Source organism: Crinia signifera, chromosome 9 (assembly GCF_055691185.1).
Source record: "Crinia signifera chromosome 9, ASM5569118v1, whole genome shotgun sequence".
Lineage (NCBI taxonomy): Eukaryota > Metazoa > Chordata > Amphibia > Anura > Myobatrachidae > Crinia > Crinia signifera.
The window spans coordinates 69,440,589-69,462,778 of NC_139225.1; the positions used below are offsets into that span (position 1 = coordinate 69,440,589).

Here is a 22,190-nt window from a genome sequence, read left to right on the forward strand (position 1 = left end):
CCACTATCCACGTCGGCGTGGAGTTGATTTTAGATAGTGTGGTGAGCGCAGCGTGCCACCGAGCCGGAAGCGTGGCGAGCGGATGCGGATGACTTTACATGTATTCCTTGCCCGCTCGCCATGCTTCGGGCTCAGTGGCTCGCTGCGCTCACCACACTATCTAAAATCAACTCCACGCCGACGTGGATAGTGGGGGTATGAAAAGGTTGGAGGACGCGTACCGCCGCCCCTCGCAGGCTCGCTGTTCTCGCCATGCTTCGGGTTGTCGATGATAGTGGGGGTGGCGTTGACAATGGGGGGGAATTTAACATTCTGGGGGCATTTAACATTGTATGCACCCATCAGGGTACTTGTACAATTAAAAATCGCATGCGATCGCATCGCATGCCATTTGCTGGCATGCGATGCGATATTTAATTGTACATTTTAGCTTTTTCACGCGAAAATCGCATCGCATACCATCGCATACCTTATTTAGTGGTATGCGATGCGATGGGCGTCGTGATAATACACAAGTACCGAAGGTCTTTTATCAACCTGTCTGTCAGCGCCATGTCGGAGGAGCTGCAGGCTGATGAGGACAGGATAAGTGAGCACCCATGCCCCTTGTCATCCTACTCTACTTAGCCAGCCATAATTCCCATGGCAACAAGCATGTAAACCCCATGGCAATGTGTATATAACCCCCATGGCAATGTGCATGTAATCACACTGTTTGTATGCCTGTTACTTATCATTTACTGGAGCTGAATTTGTGTTTCCCCTCGCTAAGCTTCATATTCCACTAGATGGAGCTCTCCCTCTTTCAACAGCCTGCAGAGAGGCTGTTCAAGTGTATGCGGAGTTCCCGGAGAGTGGTGGAGGAGAGTAGTCTGAGCACCGGGAGCAGCGTTGTCCTGAAGCCCTTTCCTAGCCTGGCCCGCTGCTTGGCTGTCCTGAGAGACAGGATGGAGGTTGCATTCCGGGCTCCTTAGGAAGGTCTGGTACTTGTTTATTATCACGGTGCCCACAATGATGATTGTAGTGCATCGCATGCATCGCATCGCATGCAATATAGCGGCATGCAATTTTTAATTGTACAAGCACCCTGATGGGTGCTGACAATGGGGGGCATTTAACATTGTAAACGCCACCCCCACTATCAACGACAACCCAAAGTGTGACGAGCGCAGCGAGCCCGCGAGGGGCGGCGGTGGTATGCGTCCTCCGACCTTTTCAAACCCCACTATCCACGTCGGCGCGGAGTTGATTTTAGATAGTGTGGTGAGCGCAGCGTGCCACCGAGCCGGAAGCGTGGCGAGCGGATGCCTTTACATGTATTCCTTGCCCGCTCGCCATGCTTCGGGCTCAGTGGCTCGCTGCGCTCACCACACTATCTAAAATCAACTCCACGCCGACGTGGATAGTGGGGGTATGAAAAGGTTGGAGGACGCGTACCGCCGCCCCTCGCGGGCTCGCTGTTCTCGCCATGCTTCGGGTTGTCGATGATAGTGGGGGTGGCGTTGACAATGGGGGGGAATTTAACATTCTGGGGGCATTTAACATTGTATGCACCCATCAGGGTACTTGTACAATTAAAAATCGCATGCGATCGCATCGCATGCCATTTGCTGGCATGCGATGCGATATTTAATTGTACATTTTAGCTTTTTCACGCGAAAATCGCATCGCATACCTTATTTAGTGGTATGCGATGCGATGGGCGCCGTGATAATACACAAGTACCGAAGGTCTTTTATCAACCTGTCTGTCAGCGCCATGTCGGAGGAGCTGCAGGCTGATGAGGACAGGATAAGTGAGCACCCATGCCCCTTGTCATCCTACTCTACTTAGCCAGCCATAATTCCCATGGCAACAAGCATGTAAACCCCATGGCAATGTGTATATAACCCCCATGGCAATGTGCATGTAACCCCCATAGCAATTTACAGGTAACCGCCATGACATTGAGCATGTAACCAGTGCCAGATTAAGTTCTAAATGGTCCTGGAGCTGAAAATGATCAAGGGCCTATTATGTGCAATAATAGGGGTTGCGGCCAACACCTAATAATGTGGGGGGCGTGACCAGTGTTCTGGTTGGGTGGTCTGCTCATGGGTGTGTTTATTTGTGTAAATACTTTCAACTCATTTTATATGCCTGGAAAAGGCAGGGGGCTGGCATAGGAAAAATGCAGGGAGATATATTGGCGGGTGCACTCCAAAGGTGCACTCGCAGGATGCCGATGTCCTAATATACTTGCGGGGTGAGGCGGCACTCCAGTTATGAATAAAATACTGAAAGTCGAAACTTGGTAGACAACATTTCAGCACCTTTTATGTGGTCACCTAAGTTTACCACACCATATACCCCTTATACAAATCATGCAACACAATAGTAACCCCCTCATACTGTACTTGCCTCTGACACATTATGCCACATGGCATGAGCCAAAATTCACACTGACTGAGCCAAAATTCACACTATGGCACACGGATTGAGTCAAAATTCACGTTATGCCACGCAGATTAAGGCAAAATTCACACTTTGCCACATGGATTGAGCCAAAATACACACTATACCAAACAGCTATAATACTTCCTGCTTCACCTCATTAGGGAGGCGAAGCAGGAGGGAAGACCGTCAAGATATATTAACATCTTGTCTGCCGTAGCGGAGGAGCACTAACTCCCCCCTCTGGCGATGTCTCCTCCTGGAGATAGCGCATCAGTGTAAACTTTGCAAAGTGTCTCCTTTCCCCCGGCCGACTGGACTGGGCATGCGCGGGATCTCGCCCGCTACTGACGCAAGATCCCCAACGCAGCCCAGAGCTAACAGCAGGGACAGCGCTGTCCCTGCTGTTTAGATAGGGCTTCGCCAGCCTGCTGCTGGCGAAGCCAAAACCAGCATACATTCGGCCTGCTATCATTTAGATAGCAGCGCCAATATAGACAGGGGCACATTGTGCCCCTGTCCTTTACCGCACACTGGCTCCATCTAACATGGAGGAGAAGCGGTATCAGTGCGCTGATACCCCTTCTCCCCCATAACGAACCGTCATACATCTGCCTCAGATTGAGCAATAATGCATAATATGCTTCATAAACAGGGGTATTGCGCGCCAAAGGCGCGCATTAAAAATTTACACCATAATGCCCATTACATGTTAAGCCACACACCATAATGTCCATTACATATGATTCCAAACACCATAATGACTATTAAAAATTATTCTACATAAGTGCTGCTTACCTACATGCTCATTGCCAGGGGTTCCATGATCATTGCCAGGGGTTCCATGCTAGTTGCCAAGTGGGATTACATGCTCATTGCCAAGGGGTAATACATGCTTGCGGTAACTGGGGGACAGCCACAACCGGACAGAAATGCAGGTCCCGGCTATTTGAAATAATACCCATTTCACACCAGAAAATGCAAGGACTGGCCCCTTTTACACCAGCCTAGTCCCTGTATATTCTGGTGTTAGAGGGAGAACCCCCCCCCCCTTTAAACAACCAGCTATATCTTCGGAACCAACTGACCCATTTACATGAGACCAGTATCATATTGAAGAACTTTTAAGTGAGCTTCAAATGATTTTGTTCCCGTGAAACTGAGCCATTTGGTTCCAGAGAAATCTGTCCTCAAACAACATGAACAGCTATGAAATTACATTACACAAATGAAAAAATTTGTTTACCCGGAATATCTCTAGAACCAATGAACCCATATGGACCAGTCTGGTATCAGATTGAATGCCCAGCAATTCGGATTCGACTGAGATCAACCTCGAGCTTCTGTGATGCTGCAGGGGGAACTGGCAGCCGTTGGAACTGGGTGGAAGTTTGAATTAGCGTGTCCCAGCGACGCGTGGCTGGGCTCGTTGGAAAGACCTGGCCCTCAGCTACAAAATGGGCCTATTTGTAGAGTGGGCCTGGAGCTGTAGCTCCATCAGGCCCATTGTTAACCCGGCCCTGCATGTAACCCCCATAGCAATGTGCAGGTAATCGCCATTACATTGAGCATATAACCCCCATTGCAACAAGCATGTGAACCCCCATGGTAATGAGCATATAGCCCCCATGGCAATGTACTGTACATGTAACCCCCATGGAAACAAGCATGTAACCCCCATGGAAACAAGCATGTAGAATGATAATTCCTACTAGAGGCATTCTTTTAAGCAATACTAGTGGGTGCATTATGCGTCTGCGCCACACTGCAGGGGACATTATGCTTTTAAGCGACACTAAAATTCCATAAAGGGGCCGAAAAAAACAAACGCTGGGCGTTCCCATGCATATCGTCCAGTGTCATGGGTGGAGGGGTGGGTAGCTTTACCGGATGTCAGCTGCCCGCTCAATTCCTCCCGAGGGTGCATCTGAGAGTCATTTAGATATGCGTTCCCCTTCGCCATCATTCGATTTTCGGGTGCCATCAAATGATGGGGATGGTTCCCCCTTGCCTGCGAATGGATGTTCGCAGACATTTTTGGGCGAACCCGCGCTGTGAGGGGGGGGGGGGGGGGGGGGTTTGGTTGACTCACAAAGCTGCAGTATGTAATGAACATTACGGTTTATGACCTAATGCAGGCATCCTCAAACTATTTGCTCTGGGACCCCAACAAACAATAAAAATAATGACGGGACCCCAGAAAGTTACTGCAGAAGGCCATCACGTGTGGAGTCAGCAGACAGACCATGCATGGCAGCATTGTGGAGGAACTCAATGATGTGAGGAGTCTAAAATAACAGACAATTCAACAGATTTTTCAGACTCTTAGGGGGAAATTTACCAATATGAAAAACCTAGTTTTTCGTATTGGTAGTTTCCCTACGACTGCATACGACTGTTTAAGTCGTATGCAAAGTCGTGTTCCGGAGGATCAGTTACAAAGCAGTCATATACGACTGCTTTGTAACCCTCCGATGGTGTAATGATTCGTATTAGCGGCCGTATATACGGCCGCTAATACGAATTATTTCTAGCAGTCTGCACGGATCAGTCAGATCCGTGCAGGCTGCAAGGTGTAAAAAAAAATAGAAAAAATAAATAAATTTTAAAAAAAAACGGCGTGGGGTCCCCCCCACAGCCATAACCAGCACCAGGCTGAAGGAGCCGGGGCCGGTAATTAAAAATCAGGGAGCCCGACAAATAGGGGTTCCCCGATTTTTAACAACCAGCCCCAGGCTCCAGGTCCGGGGCTGGTTCCCAAAATACGGGGGACAAAATGAGTAGGGGTCCCCCGTATTTTAAGAACCAGCCCCAGGCACAACCAGCCGGCAGGGTAATGTCACAGCCGGGGGACACTTATAATATAAGGTCCCGCGGCCAAAACATTCTCCCTACCGACCAGTCAGCCTGGCCAGGGGCCCTGGGGGAGTGGGGACCCCCCCAATGAAGGGGTCCCCCCCCTCCAGGACTTACCTGACCAGGCTGAAGCCTGGTGCTGTCCTCGATGCCCCTGGGCGGTGGGCATCGAGCTGATAAATGTTGTAAAAAAAAGATGAACCTATTGTTTTTTACTGTGGCACTACAAGTGCCAGCAAGCCTCCCCAGCAAGCTGGGACTTGGAGAACCACAAGTCCCAGCCTGCTGGGCATTAAAGGGCCCGCTGGCACTTGTAGTTCTACAGTTAAAAAAATAGTGCACAAAACACACTGACACACTTTTAAAATAAAACTTTATTACATACAAAGCCCACACATACTAATACTTACCTATCTTCTTCCCATAGGTCGCCCTGGTCCTGTGTCGGCGTCTTCTGGTCCTGTGTCGTCTTCTTCCTCCATGTCGACCGTCGCTGTCGCCGTCCGGATCCGACGAAATCCATTTGGGAAGCTGTGGAAGGAAACCATACTCACCTGTCCCAGCGCGACGTAGTCCAGGTAAGGGTCTTTGCAAAAAAACAAACCGACACCCGAATCCAAGCGGACACGACGGAGACGCACGGTGTTTACATCGTGCGGCTCCGCCTCCCGAATGCCGCTATTGGCCGCCTTGCGGCCTAGCGGCCAATCAGGAGCCGCTAGGCCGCAAGGCGGCCAATAGCGGCATTCGGGAGGCGGAGCCGCACGATGTAAACAAACACACGTGCGTCTCTGTCGTGTCCGCTTGGATTCGGGTGTCGGTTTGTTTTTTTGCAAAGACCCTTACCTGGACTACGTCGCGCTGGGACAGGTGAGTATGGTTTCCTTCCACAGCTTCCCAAATGGATTTCGTCGGATCCGGACGGCGACAGCGACGGTCGACATGGAGGAAGAAGACGACACAGGACCAGGGCGACCTATGGGAAGAAGATAGGTAAGTATTAGTATGTGTGGGCTTTGTGTGTAATAAAGTTTTATTTTAAAAGTGTGTCAGTGTGTTTTGTGCACTATTTTTTTAACTGTAGAACTACAAGTGCCAGCGGGCCCTTTAATGCCCAGCAGGCTGGGACTTGTGGTTCTCCAAGTCCCAGCTTGCTGGGGAGGCTTGCTGGCACTTGTAGTGCCACAGTAAAAAACAATAGGTTCATCTTTTTTTTACAACATTTATCAGCTCGATGCCCACCGCCCAGGGGCATCGAGGACAGCACCAGGCTTCAGCCTGGTCAGGTAAGTCCTGGAGGGGGGGGGGACCCCTTCATTGGGGGGGTCCCCACTCCCCCAGGGCCCCTGGCCAGGCTGACTGGTCGGTAGGGAGAATGTTTTGGCCGCGGGACCTTATATTATAAGTGTCCCCCGGCTGTGACATTACCCTGCCGGCTGGTTGTGCCTGGGGCTGGTTCTTAAAATACGGGGGACCCCTACTCATTTTGTCCCCCGTATTTTGGGAACCAGCCCCGGACCTGGAGCCTGGGGCTGGTTGTTAAAAATCGGGGAACCCCTATTTGTCGGGCTCCCTGATTTTTAATTACCGGCCCCGGCTCCTTTAGCCTGGTGCTGGTTTCGGCTGTGGGGGGGACCCCACGCCGTTTTTTTTTTTATTTATTTATTTTTCTATTTTTTTACACTGAAGCCTGCACGGATCTGACTGATCCGTGCAGGCTAAAACGCAAATAGAACAGGAAAATGGTGTTCTATTTTCCTGTCGTATTTGCGTGGGTGTTTCACACCACTAAGCAGCCGTATTGTCAGTACGGCTGCTTAGTAAATCAGAAACCACCATTCTTTTGAATGGTGATTTCTGTCGTATCCTATCGATGGTGTAGGGCATTCGTATTTGTAACTACAAATACGAATGTTCCATCTTTAGGACTACGAATTGTTGTATTTTTGGGATTGTAAATCCCGAAAATACAAATTCGTAAAAAAAAGGTGTATTTCTCCCTACGAATACACCTTTTTTCTACGAATCCATTTTGGTAAATGTCCCCCTTTGAATCATTGACTGAGATTAGAAAAGTCATCAGCCTGATGGTCAGCAACATGGAGTCGTGACCCCATGCTGAGAAGGTCGGGACCCACTTTGGGGTCAGGACCCACAGTTTGAGAACCACTGGCCTAATGTAACCACACCTCAATTGTTATGTAGCCACTCCCCAAGTTGCATGTGACCACACCAACTCATGGCACTTGACCACGACCATTTTTGGTACCACGTAAGAATTTTTTTTTGCTTGTACCACTTCTTACAAACCAGTACCTCACCAGCAACTGACCTCACCACACATCACTGGTAAAAATAGAATGTCAGAGTGTATTAAATAAATATAAAATCTTAATTAAAAATACAACACAGAATACCTACTAATTAGAAATCAAATTGAAAAGGTGCATGTGAGCTTCTCCAGTGGTCTACAGCATTATGGTCGACATGGGAAAAGGTTGACATGGGGCTAGGTGGACAGCTCGTTAGTTGGACAGTGTCTAGGTCGACATGGGGTTTTACACTGTTTTTTGAGCCAACAGGTGGTATTTCATGCCCTACCATCCACGAGGGCGTGGTGGGAGAATGAAATAGTGTGCCGAGCGTAGTGAGGCACCGGGCCCGAGACATTGCGAGCGCAGTGAGCGATGCGAGGGGATGCGGTGCACTTTAAACTGTGTCCATGTCGACTGTGTTGACATTCAGGAAAAAAAACTGTGAAAACCCCCATGTCGACCTTTTCACTGTCGACCTAGACATTGTCGAACTAATGACCTGTCGACCTAGAAACATGTTGACCTTTTCCTATGTCGACCTAGACCCATGTCGGCCTAATGGTGTCGACCTAATGACTGTCGACCGTCATGATGTAGACCAAATGATCCCAACCCCTCCAGTGGGTGCAGAATCAGGAAATGCAGAGTTTAAAATTTTGTTTATAGCAAACTCATAGGCGTGCGCAGCACATTTTATTAGGGGGTGCACCACCTATTGTGCATGTCTAACAACACCCATTTGGTGCATCTAACACCACCAATCAGGCGTGTCTACCATCATCTATTGGCACTCGCTACAATATAAAAGTCTCAAGAAATCAGCCACAACATAATCTCCTGCCTATTTCAGTCAGTTTTTAATCTTCTTATTACTCTCTGTAACAGTTCATGCAAATAAAGTCAAAAACAGATATGGATGACACAGGTATGTAGTGATATGACAATGGTCTAGTACAATTAACAATGCAAAACACACATTATTGAATGATGGGCTCTTCTTTTAATAGAATTTAACAGTTCTAAAAAGCAAAGTCTTTGGTAAAAGGTATTGCTGGTTGCTGGCGGCAGGGAAGTGTTCATAAGGGTGTGCACAACATTAGGGGGTGCCTGTGCACCCCTAACACTCTATGTGCGCAAGCCTTTGAGCAAACTACTTTTATATAGCATTGTCAAAGCATAGTCATGGTTTATATAATGCAAAGGGCTACCAGGGCCTACCCAGGTGGAAAATGATTGACAAATCCTGTATAAAGCATAACAAACAGGCCACTTTTTATATAAGAAGTTACTTGTTCATAGAAACAAAGGGGGTGATATAGCAGCTTTGAAACCAAGGGTGCGATTCAGACCTGATCGCTCAGGTCCGAATTTGCTACCCCAGCCAATGTTTGGGGTTTGCGCATGCAGGAATATGCACATGTGCAAACCTCTGGAGCAAACGTCTTTGGCGAGGGGTCCGCCCAGCATTTTATGGGTGCGCACATAGAAGCGCTGGGCATACCCCTGCATACCTCCGAACTGTCCCAGTTACTGTGGGAACCTCCTGGTATTTGGGGACGTTCCCGCAGCCCAACTTGGCCGGCAGTGTCCTGCAGTGGGGGGGGGGGGGGGAGCAGTTGGGAGTGTCCCCCCCCCTGCCGTCCATGAATAGACAATGTGCACATGGGAACAGCGTCTATTCATGCCACACAGCTGTGAAAATGGGGCGTGGGCGTGGCCTCACGGGAGCAACGCGAGTATTGGCCATGCCGTTAGCTAGGCCACACCCCCTAAATTTTCACTGCGCCCGCAAGTTTACACATCCACTCACAAGCTAGTGCGGGGATTTGCTCGGCAGGGCAGCGTTTACCTTCTTGCTAGGCAGCGAATATACGCTGCCTAGCGAGCAAGTCTGAATCAGGCCCCAAGTTCTAGCAAACCTGATGATGTGCACAAATGCCCATTTCATACTTTATTATGTTCTTTGGTGTTTTCCCGCATGCCTGGCCTGCTGCTCTGTACATCTATATTATAACCGGGCTCCCTCTGCCGGCAGCAAAGTTAAATTAAAGAGATTTGTTACCTTGCTTCTGCCTCTGCCAATATGGCGCATTATTTAATCTGTATACGTGAGAACGTCATCTGCCACACACAATATGGCAACCCCCGTGCGTAAGATCTGGTGTATTACGGCGGCTGGGAAGTTCAGAATCAGACATGGTCGATAAACATGGCTGCGGAATCTGAATCTGAGCTCCCCAAACTGTCAGAGTTATTGGAGAAGGGATGGCGGATCTTAGAGGAGGTAGAGGGGAGCAGCGAGCCGGCTGCAGCGAGGGCAGTGCAGGACAAGGTGAAGCAAGGCCTGGCGATGCTAGAGCAGGCCACTCGTATGGTCGCTCAGCTGGATCTGTTCAGGTACTGGTATATGCTGTGTCTATGCTTTGTCATACGGTACCTGGCGTGTTCAGTGCTTCTGTGTATGTCTTACACTGTGCATGCATATGTGGCTCAGACTGGACGCTAGACGCTATTAATCCACTGTATAGTAACTTGTTATCTACAGGATATGTTTCATTCTTGATTTTCTGAAGTTAAAAATGTTTTGCATCTTAACACTAAAGGTGCCCATACACACGCAGATTTATCTGCAGATCTGTCTGGTTGGAACAAAAACCTGGTTATGGGTGAGAGCAAATGACAGTTGACCATTTGCTTGGAAATGCTGGAAAACTGACAAACTGACACTAATCCATAACCATGTTTTTGTTCCAACCAGCCAAATCTGAAGATAAATCTTACTAGTGTATGGGCACCTTAACCGTAGGGACCAAGTAAAAACCAGACCTGGAATGCCGGACCGGACAGGCTCCATTCATCAAACTACTCATTCCGGAGCTTGTAGTATCTTGTCCGGTAAGGCTCCTGCTGTGCGACAAAACTCCGCACGGCCAAGAAGCTATGCCGCACACAGCAGTTTACAATGGTGGGGATGGCCACAGCCCAGCAGCCGTCCCTTCCAGTGGTGACAGCCGGCTGCAACTGGGCGGCCAGGCCGTGGCTGTCCCGTGTGAATGGACACAATTGTGTCCATTAATAACTACTGTGCACGGCACAGCTTTTGTCTGTGCGGGGTTTCGCCACCTGGGAGGAGCCGGAGCTCGTGAAAGGGCTATTTCACACACTCCGGCTCCTGCCGGGCGGCGAAACCCCGCACGGCCAGAAGCCGTAGCATGCATAGTAGATATTAATGGACACGATTTTGTCCATTCAGACAGGACGGCCACGGCCCGGTTGTGGCCATCCCCTCCATTCTAAACTGCTGTGTGCTGCATGGCTTCCGCCCAGCAGTAGCCGGAGTGTGTGAAATAGCCCTTTAGTGTGCATGTCTGGGAGGTGTCTATGACAGCTTTCACTGGGGACATGGAGAATGGGAAATTACAGCCTCCCCATATGGTCTGAACCGTTACTTTTTTACTACATCCAAGGACCATACAAGTAGGCTTTATTCTCTCCTTGGTGACAGGTGTCACAGGTATTCCCCTGGACAGGACACCCACCGGAGAGGCACCCCCCCAGACCGGACACTACAAGCGCCGGAATGACAGTGATTGAGGAATGGAGCCTGCCCATCGTTCGTTATCCTTTCCGGTTTTTACCCATACCCCTAACAGTAGTGGGCAATTCATTATGCAAGTTTTCCTTCCTGTATTGGACACCATTGTTGTTGTAAATATAGACAAATACAGTTGTCCTTTTATTCTCAAATTATTTTCCTGTGTGTTTATTATACAGTACATGTATTAGTCAGTTTAAAGGGAGATCTCTCAAAGCTTACTGCAGGCATGTCCAAACTGTGGTCCTCCAGCTGTTGTGAAAATACACATCCCAGCATGCTTTGCTATAGTTTTAGCATTCTCTAATGGCAAAACTGTGGTAAGGCATGATGGTAGTTTCACAACAGCTGGAGCTAGTTTGGACATGCCTGGCTTACTGAGAGATAAAGTCCCATCCAATCAGCTCCTGTCATTTTTCAAACATACCCTGTGACATGACAGTTTGAAGATGGTTGATACTTTATCTCTTTTCTATTTTTTTATATCCAGTACTGGCAATATATTGCCCGTTTGCATATATCGCTAACAGCTTAGCAGTTGTACAACTTAAATGTTTGCCCAGCTGTAAATGCAGGGCCAATGTATTGAGCATTCAATTGGCAAGTGTGTATAGCTAGCCTAATTGGTCACTTGGTCAGCACAATGGGGCGAGCAGTCACTCCAGTGTGTATCCGCTTTAAGGCAGTTCTAAACTAGGGAAGCAATCCCTCCCCATTATTGTAATCCCTGGATTCAGGGCCAGATGTAATAGTTCCAAGTCGTCAGCTGCGCGGGTTACCTACCGTACTCAGGATTTTTAAAACAACTACTTACAAGGCATGATTTTGCTTGTAAGTCATTGCCCCTTTTAAAAAAAATCTGAGTTTGGCTGGCATCCTGCTCGATCATCGAACTTGGAGGCTTTTACATCTGGCCCTCAGGGGCTCATTTATTAAGCTTGATAAAGTGGCTGGTACTTTATCACCAGCCATTCAGCTCCCAACTATCATTGTTCAAACCCAACCTGTTGCCTGACTCTGAGATCTTGAAAAAAATCCTCCTACTCTTTCTCTGCCACTCCTCCCATCTCCCCTCCCACCCCTGTAATGTCCTATTTGCCACACATCCACTCCCATCCCTTCTAAAAAGTCTGGAATCCTCAGATAGGCTTCGCTAGCCACCATTTTTAAATTTACCCTCACTTAATTTCCACCATAAACCCTGTGATTATCGGTTTGTATAGTCACAGGGTTGTACAATCTAAACCTACTACTAACAATATAATAAAGCATAAGTGGTGGTTTTATATGTCCACCATCCACGTTTTTCTATGAGCTTCCAATAGTCCGATGTAATTATTGAAAGTGTTGTGCCATTAGGCAGATGACCCAGGATTACCTGTTCTTATGTGCCAATTTCAGGGGATGAAGCAGAGTGCTTTAAGTAGCCGAGCCAGTTGTGTTGGCAAGGCTGAAATTATATAGTGAATGTAGCAATTTTTTGGACAGGAGCCTTGTCTGAACCAATCTGATGACACATTATTTACACTCCATTTGTCACAATTTTTTGTGAACCACTATGATTTAGTGTGACCTTTGTAAATGAGCGGATAAGAGGCCCATGTCATCTCTACGTGGAGTTTGAGGTCATAAAGTAGCTTCTGCTATAGCATCTACTCCACTAGCTTCTAATATAGAGGCATGTGCCTGTTTCTCACCAGCAGCAAAATACACATGGCTGGCATATGTCAGGCCCGTTTTCAACAAAATAGGTCTTATGTTACTCTTTTCCACGGAGGAGGGGGGCGGGCATGTGCCTCTTTTCCACAGAGTGGGGGCCCATGTGCATCATTGTAAACTGACTTTTATTTGTGAGTGACGGGACAAAGACAGGGCAGGCAGCTGAAATTCCTATGGGAACGTATGCTTTTTCATGGGTTTGCCCCTGAAACGCTTGGTGTTCGCATGGACGACCCCTGCCGCTGACCAGCCCACCCCAATCCCTGCAAATGGCTCGGCGATTCAAGTAGCAGAAGTTGTTCGCACAACCAATGGGATGGGGCTGAACTCGCTGTAAGTGTGTTGAGTTGTATGCCGTCCTCCTGTGACAGCACAATATCCCACACACTTTAGTAACTAGAATGCCCTCATGCAATAATTTTTCTATTACCAGATATTATATATTGTTAGATATGGTTCCTCTGATATTCAGCCCTTATGTACAGATACACATGGTACATTTTGAAGAGTACTTGGCTCTGTCCTTCCATAGTAAAAGCTTGTCCCCCAGGACTTAAATCCTAGTCACAGGGCAACCGATTTGTTGAGCTATACAATTATTTTATTACACTCGTCAAGTGATATTATTGCTTTGCTGTATCCAATAAGGATTTTCACTCATTGGAAGTACAGATCTAGAAATATAGGAAGATATCTGCTAAACTATATTTCTGACCATATTTTCTTTAAACTACGAGGCTGGATTGGAAAGTAATGCCTCCATGGCTATAATTTTTTTGTGAACACATTTGAACACTTTACTTTTGTACCTGATAACTCCGTTAATCCTCTATGTAAAGCACTATTCACTTTTCAATGTAGTCCCCATCCCTTTCCACCCATGTGCACCAACGCTCGACGAGTCGGGCAAACCTGTCGCAGAAGAAAGCTGGTGTTGTTGTCGAGACAAACTAGCAAATGGCAGTTTTCAAGTGTTCTTTCATCTTTAAGAAGAGGTGAAAGTGGCAGGGTGCAAGGTCGGGTGTGGCAGAACATCCTTGAACTGCAGGCACTGCAAACCTCTTCCCAAAGATTAAAGAGCACCTTAATGGTCAACATTTCAACTCTGGCAACGAGGTGAAAGCTGCCTTTTAGTCCTTATGTCGACAACAACCACCTTTCTTCTCCGACTGGTTTGCCCGACTCGTCAAACGTCGGCTCACATGCGTGGAAAGGGATGGGGACTACAAGTGAATAGTGCATTACATAGAGCAGGCATTCCTAACCACGGTCCTCAAGGCACACCAACAGTGCAGGTTTTGTAGATATCAAGGCTTGAGCACAGGTGACTTAATTCGTATCTGAGGGATTCTGATTAAACCATCTGTGCTGAAGCCTGGATATCACTAAAACCTGCACTGTTGGTGTGCCTTGAGGACTGTGGTTGGGAATGCCTGACATAGAGGATAAACTGAGTGTACAAAAAAAGTGTTCAAATGTGTTCACAAGTAAAAAAAACTTCTAGCCGTGGAGGCATTACTTTTCAATCCAGGCTCCTACAATAGAATTCATGCTCAGGGGTAACCCTACTGCCTAGACAAAAACAAACTGGCAGATACTACATTATTATAAGACCTACAAGTTTGATTCCCTGATAAAGCACAGTATTATAACTCTATACAATAAGTTAATGACTCCTTTTGATTCTTGATGGCCATTATAGAGTTTATGGTGAGTCCCACGTATCCACATTTATACAGACCCTAGTGTTGACATGTGCCAACATTATATGTTGCTCTGATTTTTTTTTTTTTTTATAAAATTCTCTCCGGTTAAGCCCTAAGTGGCAAACACTCCCCATGTTGTAATTTTGGCTGCTAAGCTGGCGCTCCCTTGCAAAGTCCTGTGTGCTGCTTCTGGGGAATATGATACTTTTCAAATGAAATTACAATCCAAGAAAGTTTACAGTCAATCATATGCAGATGTTAGCTCTCCCTGTATTCTTGTGTGCTGTATATGAGTCCTGATGTTGCAGTTTGAAGGGGATTCAAGGGAGCGGTCTCTAACCTATCAATAATTAGACATACTGTATTAGATGGACTTTTCCTTGTGATTTCCAGTTTGTTAAATCCAACCAGTTTACTTATGCTGCTTTTACACCACAAAAACGGCATTGAGCCGTTAATTTTTAACGTTTCTAAAAATGGGTCAGACCGCTAAAACCCCTTTCACACCGCATATCTTAAACAGTATATTACCGTTTCAATGCTGTTTTTGTCCATTCACATTGTGCCCGTTTTAAACAGGGGATGTTTTGTGGGCACTTACATCACGCAGGGAGACAGCCTATCACATTCTGTAGCTTGCAGTTGAGACAAAATACAATTTCAGACCCGTTCACACTACAAAAATATAAAAAAAATGGGTCTGAAACGGGTAGGACCCTGCTTTTTTACCGTTTAGAATTACCGGTTTTATAGAACCGGTAAATTCCTGTGGACCTTTCACACTGCACATATTACCGTTTTCAAACGGCAAAATACCAGGTATTAAGTGCGGGGTGAAAGGGGCATAAAACTGCATAAACTGATTAAATGCTCCCATTTGTTTCCTTATTTTTGCAGTTCTAATGAGGATCTGGATGAGCTTTCCTCATCCGATATACGGTATCTTCTACTCCCAGCTCTTCTTGGTGCCTTGACACTGAAGCAGGTGGGCCTGAGTCACAGATTACAGCACCTTGAGGTTGCCCGATCCTATTTTCTGGACTTTTTGAAAAGATGCCATGAATACAAAGTCTCCAGTTTCAACCTTCCCAAAGAACAGGAAGGAGCCACCCAAGGAGAACAGGAATCCATAAGCCAAACACATAGTTCCACAGCACCATCCAATCTGACGGCCATGGCACTGCAGAGGCAAGGCAAGATTGAGAGGTAAGTGCGTATGCTTGGTGACTATTAACACCATGGCCAGTATTCAATGGCCGGGCTGGCGGCTGGCAGCGAATCCTGTGTAGGATTCGCTGCACTTTCGCCACAATTCTCCCTTCAGAGAGATTCGCCCAGCAGCCTCCCGTCCTTCCTATTCAACGCGTCAGGGGCTCTCTGCCCCTGACGGCGATAATCACTCTCTGGGGCGAATAGTGCAGGGCTCTCTCCCCTGCTGCTGCGGCTACACTGCCACTGCAGGGGATTGAGCAGAGTCCCGGCGGGGGGGCGCGCTGATACTGCCAGGAGCCCCCGCACAGCATGAGGATGGGGACGGCTCAAGCAGCAGTGGCAGACCTCCGGCTCCAGCAGTCCCAGCGCTGACATCTGCTATCACCGCGCTGGGGCTGCCTGAGACGGAGGTCTGCTACTGCTGCTGGATCTGTCTCTACGTCAGCTGAGGCAGGTCTGTGGGGTCGGGGAACAGAGCGGGCGGGGTGTACTGATGAGCAGTATCTTCACCCCTTTCCCCTCCGCTGCCTGTCAGCTCATGTCCCCTCCTCTTGCCTGTCAGCTCATGTCCCCCGCATCCCCTCCCCCCCACCACCACAATCAGCGCAGCAACACACGTGTCCCACCTGTGGGGGTGTCCAGTCACTTTGTGGGGGTGAAGAAGGGCTCGCAGGGTGCTGGGATCGGAGCCGCTACACTCACTGGTCCCGATCAGTGCAGTGAATATATGAATATTAATGAGCGGCTCCGGCTCCCGGCCCCCTGCTGGCGAATGTGTAAAAAAAAAAAAAAAAAATATTGTTTAAAAAAAATAAATATATATTAAAAATATATTCATGTGCTGCACGTATATGAATAAATATAGCATGCCCTTTCATAGGAAAAATATTCTGATTTTTGAACACAAAAAAAAAAAATTAAAAACGCTTTAATTTAAAAGATCACATTACAGTTCACCTAAAAAAGCTGCCGAATGCTAAACGGAGAATCATGGCGAAAATCAATGGAGAAAGCAGTTCTCCATTTGAGCATTGAATACACTGTCGGCGAATTCCACTAAAAACCCCATTGAAAATCACAGGCAAATTGTGGAGAATCATTTACGGCGAATCGGCAGACATTCGCTGTTCATTTGTGGCGAATTGCCTCCATTGAATATGGCGAATTGTTTTTTGTGACAGAAAATTCGCCGTTAACCCAGCGAATTGCCAGATTCACTGAAAAAAAACGGCGAATCTGAGGCATTGAATACTGGCCCATATGTTGTGCAAATTTAGCCCTGTAGTCTACTAATAAGCTTAAACCTTTATTACTTATAAGGTATAAGCAGCGGAAGGACTTAGAGAACAGACTGTCCAGCATGCAGGAGTCAGTGCGAAGCGGCACTGCAGATGAAGAGCAAGTCAGAGAGTTTTACCTCCTTCAGCTGCAGCGCTGGGTCTGTACTGCACTTGAGGAGATAGGGAGCATTGACCAAGAGCTCCCAATGGTGAAAGCAAGGGAAATGATGAAGGTGAGTGCGTGTATTTGTGTGCGCAAGATAATTGTTATAAATGTAGGATAAGAATTAAAACTACCCGAAAAAGGAAACTAAAAAATTACCTTTATTTTATCGCAGACATTTTTGTCAATTTAAACTGGGAAATAGTTAAATATATGCTGCTTTTTTCAGTACACACGTCAGGAGTAAGCCATTGTACATTAATTAGGCAAGAATTACTTTAATCTATAATATATAAAAGAAATCTAAAGTACTAATATTAAATATGCTTTGTATTTTGAAGCTTTTACAATTTAGAGACTGAATGTGGCCTAACTGGGGATAAAGAAATATTAAAATAAGCTGTTGGATGCATTGAATGTGATTGGGATCTGGTGGTTCTATTTTTATCACCTATACAGGTCATGTGTTCAATATACTATGGGGACGATTCAGACCCCTTTGTTCGAGTCCAAATTCGGCACCGTGTTCAATGGCGTGGGGCATGCGCAAACCTCGGGAGCAAAAGGCTTCAGCGAGTTCAACACTCGACGAGCCATTTGCTCCATGAGGTATGGAATGGGGACGGCAGTAGGGGAACTCCCAGTGTTTTATGGGCATCCCCATAAAAATGCTGAGCAGGTGTGGTGATGCCTGAATGGCTGAAGTCAACCTCCGTCTCCTTTTCAGGGATCTGCGTCCGGAATAAGTCAGTTTAGACTGATTTATGTTACCAAAGGGGCGAGAAATCATTCAATGGTCTCAAATCATTTATCTCCTGTTTTGCCCATGCTAGAGGATGTGTTAGGGAACACATCCCCTTGCATGGTAGCAATGGGATTCAAGCGCCGGGGTTGGGGGGGCGGGGCGGGTGCGCGGACATTACCTGTTCGCTAGGCTGCAGACATACGCAGCCTGGTGAAAAACAGGTCTGAATTATGCCCAATGTCTATAATACACCTTTCACAAAGAAGAGCAAATTACTGGGTCAAACGGTTCTACACGGTTATTTGCCGTTCAACTCGGGTCCTTTTCTGAGTGTGAAACGGTCAACCTGGGTCTAAATTCTTGGGTCTTCAATCCAGGTATTTACCAAGATCGAAGACTTGGGAATTTCTGGCTGGGTTGATCCTTTTACACAGAAGAATACTTCTGTTAACAAATTGCCAGGTAGAAATGCTTGACCAGGTAATTTTGCTTTTCTCCACTATCAACACCAACCCGAAACATGGCGAGCGCAGCAGTACGTGTCCTCCGACCTTTTCATACCCCCACTATCCACGTCGGCGTGGAGTTGATTTTAGATAATGTGGCGAGCCCGAAGCCTGGCGAACGCAGCGAGGGGATGCGGATTACATGTGAAGTAATCCACGTCCCCTCGCGGGGCTCGCTGTGCTCGCCACACTATCTAAAATCAACTCCACGCAGACGTGGATAGTGGTGGTATGAAAAGGTCGGAGGACGTGCACCGCCGCCCCTCGCTGGCTCACTGCCCTCGCCACGCTTCAGGTTGACGTTGATAGTGAGGGTGGCGTTAACAATGGGGGCATTTAACATGGTAATCACCCATCAGGGTGCCTGTACAATTAAAAATCGGGTCAAATCGCATTGCATGCGATGCGACCAATACGATGCCGTACAATGGAAATCTTGGGCGCCGTGATAATACACCAGTACCAAACATTTTATATTTAAGTCTAATTAGTTTAAGAAGATTAATATATAAAAAAATCTGATGTGTTGAATTTTTTGTTAGAAAAAAAATCATCCACAAAATAATAATTTTATTTATATAGCACTTCTCCTGCAGGAACCAGTCACTGTACAGACATAAAACAAAAACCATGACTCATTATGCAGAGGGTTAAGCATTACAGCAAGTACAAAATTGCACAGATAATTAAGAATGAACAACAGAAACCTAAAGAACACAATAGGCACAACAATTGCAGAGCTTGATGCAGACCTTTTGGGTAGTTACTTCCATGGGTTGTCCAAACCACCCACACAAAGTACAAGATGAGGTAGCCTTCTTGGGCGCACTATGTAGGGTTATCTTGGAATAGGTTAAACCTAGAAGAGATGACCCCTACTAGGATGCCACTAATGCTAGGTCCTAACTTAACCATCAGGGTTATGTATTTTTCATCCAGTCCACAAGTAAAGTAAGGGGCATACTTGTTAAAGTGTCTTTGAAAAATATCACACACACACACACACACACACAAACATAGATCCCACTGAATCATATCCCCAATTCAGGGGCCACAGCAGATTTCTCAATTATCTTTCCTGGTCCCTCCATCTTTAGGTAGTTGCCAGGGGTGATCATGTTCCCATGAAAATGCAGGCCTCATGCATGTCTACTTGAGACCTTATCAGCTCTTATATACTGTGCAAGGCTAGGATTGCTTCCTGAATGTTTCTGAGCAATTTAAGCCCTAGCTTTCTTTGGGAGTTGAAGTGCTGCTCTTATTACAACAATTAAAAACTGTTGTTTTTAACTACAATGGTCTTATTCTTGCCCTCTACAAAATAAAAAATTGCTTTCCATCACAGTCACCTTCTAAATGTGAAGACTTTTTTTTTTTTAAATCTTTAAGTATTCTTGTCCTAGGTTTTTTCTAATATTATTGTCTTTCTTGGAAATTATTTCTTTTACGTTTTGCAGAGAGAGAAAAGGGGTTCTAAATAAAAACCATAGAACATTTTGAAGTTGTAAATCACACAGCAAAACATATGGAAGATAAAATGCATATGAGAGTCACTTTAATGCAGGTAAGGAACAGGTCCTCAGTAATTCATTCTATTTCTTCTTCCTGTAGGGAGTGGAGGTCTCCCAGCGGCAACGTCCTACAAGACCGCCCATGAAGCCCTTTATCCTAACTCGTGATGCCCTTCAAGCCAAGTATGTGATTTCTCTGAATCCCTTTTTCTGCAGTTCTGTCTTTTTTTTTTTTTTTAGCAAGTTATCTATATTTTATCACCAGAAATATTTCTAAATTTTGCATTTCTTAACAAAACCTTTACCCCTAGGGTCTTTGGAGCAGGCTATCCAAGTCTTCCTACTATGACTGTTGATGACTGGTATGAACAGCATCGGAGTAAAGGAGTCCTGCCCGACCAAGGGGTCGTCAATAAAAAACCAGGTATATAATTAGACCGTACAAACTAATCAACCAGCAGATTATGCTAACAATCATTTAGGTGACATTCACCTTTTTAGTCTACCATTTGTTCTAATAATTACTTCTGAATATGTTGGAAAAGTTTTGCATGGCCATCACATAGAAATGTGCTTTGCAAAAAGGGCGGCGGAGACAATTTTAATGTGGTTGACTTATTGGGTACAGCTTGATCTTTGAAGTGCCATTATTTTGCTGTAGATGAGGATCAGGAAGCAGCTGAAAAAGAGCGTAAAGTGGAGGAAGATGATCCAGAGACATTGCAGAAGGCTCGGAACTGGGATAAATGGAGGGATACGCATCCACGTGGATATGGCAACCGCAAGAACATGGGTTGAGATGCAGGAGCTCTGCAGGATTGATGGTCCCTTCCTTTGGGACATTTCATTTGCATAGGACTGCAGGGATATCCACAAGTTGGTTTACATCCATTACTAATGTTGGGTGTGCCTTTTCCTTCTGCCCTCACAGTAGTCTGACCCATCCCATGTCAATTCAACTTCTTTGTATTTATTTTTGGGTCTTTCGTTAACTTTTCTCTTTTTTTAACTTAATAAAAAATGTTTTTTGTTGCTGGTGTCCACACATAGTGTTGGCTTACTTGTACCTAAAGTGTAGTGATACTTTTGTATGCAGAACAGATCCATGTGCACAAATATCTCTAATTTTTCATTAATACATTATATATTAGACCTCCAAGCAAACGAATTGCAGTAGGATGCTGCAGACTTTTTTTGTCTAATTTTAAAGTGGAATATTGTTTATTAAATAAAAAATTTATTAAATTTTTTTCTTCATCCTTCTCCTCTAAAGAAGAGTCCTTCCATAGATAAGATCTATATTATTAAAATGTTTGGCTAAATCCTTTTTTCCCAACTATTAAATGCCCTGTGGGGTAGATAAAAGTTGAGGATGTCCTGTGGCGCTAGGTATACAAACCTGTAATAATTAACACTCCTACCTGAACTTCACCCCCCTCCATCCCTCAGGCCGAAGGTTAGTGCACCCTGCATACTTACAATTGAAATGTCATCATTTGGGATTCTTGCGTCAGCATCTCCATGAATGGCAGGATTCTGTCGCCGGTCTTCTGACTGCTGGCATCCGACAGCTGGGATGTTATCTGCAATAATTAACATTGTAGGAGGAATCTGGAGTATCCAGGAAAACTCACACAAGCATGGGGAGAATATGCAAACTACACACTGATCTATGCAGTGCTGTATTTGTAAGGCAATGCTTTATTCAAACCTTTAGAATAGATAAAGCATTGTAGTCCAAAATCGATGAATAGGGTATCCAATGCGTATAAATCAAAATTCAGTTTTTACATGGGGAGAATTTTTTCTTGAAGTTATACATTCTTTGCAGTGGAATCTGATGTAAGACTGCATAGTCTGTAGACTTTATTGATGGTAGAACGTACGCTCTAGTTAATTTGGCATGCGCTTTTATTCAGACATTTTTGAGAGTTCGTTATCTCCTCACCAGTGCCACTGCCATACGGTGTCCCGAAGGGTTCTATACAGTTTCCCATGGTTATTGCAGTATACATGCTACCAGTGAGTGAAATGATTAGATGGCATGGTCTGGATTACCACTGCTACATAGATGACGCATGACTGTACAGATGGAGCCGGCCTCATTTTTGCAGGGGCTGGGGATATTACCGCCAGCGTCCGGCTCTCA

General features: G+C 46.1%; 1 protein-coding gene across 1 annotated transcript; it reads left to right on the forward strand.

The window, feature by feature from the left end:
- Window positions 1–9,734: 9,734 nt before the first annotated feature.
- IGBP1 (immunoglobulin binding protein 1) lies at window positions 9,735–21,300 on the forward strand. Its single transcript, XM_083159142.1, has 6 exons — window positions 9,735–10,001; window positions 15,522–15,830; window positions 17,157–17,349; window positions 20,142–20,224; window positions 20,353–20,465; window positions 20,703–21,300. Exons 1-6 carry the CDS (start codon window positions 9,814–9,816, stop codon window positions 20,837–20,839), a joined length of 1,023 nt encoding a protein of 340 aa, XP_083015268.1. The 5' UTR covers window positions 9,735–9,813; the 3' UTR covers window positions 20,840–21,300.
- The last annotated feature ends 890 nt before the right edge of the window (window positions 21,301–22,190 follow it).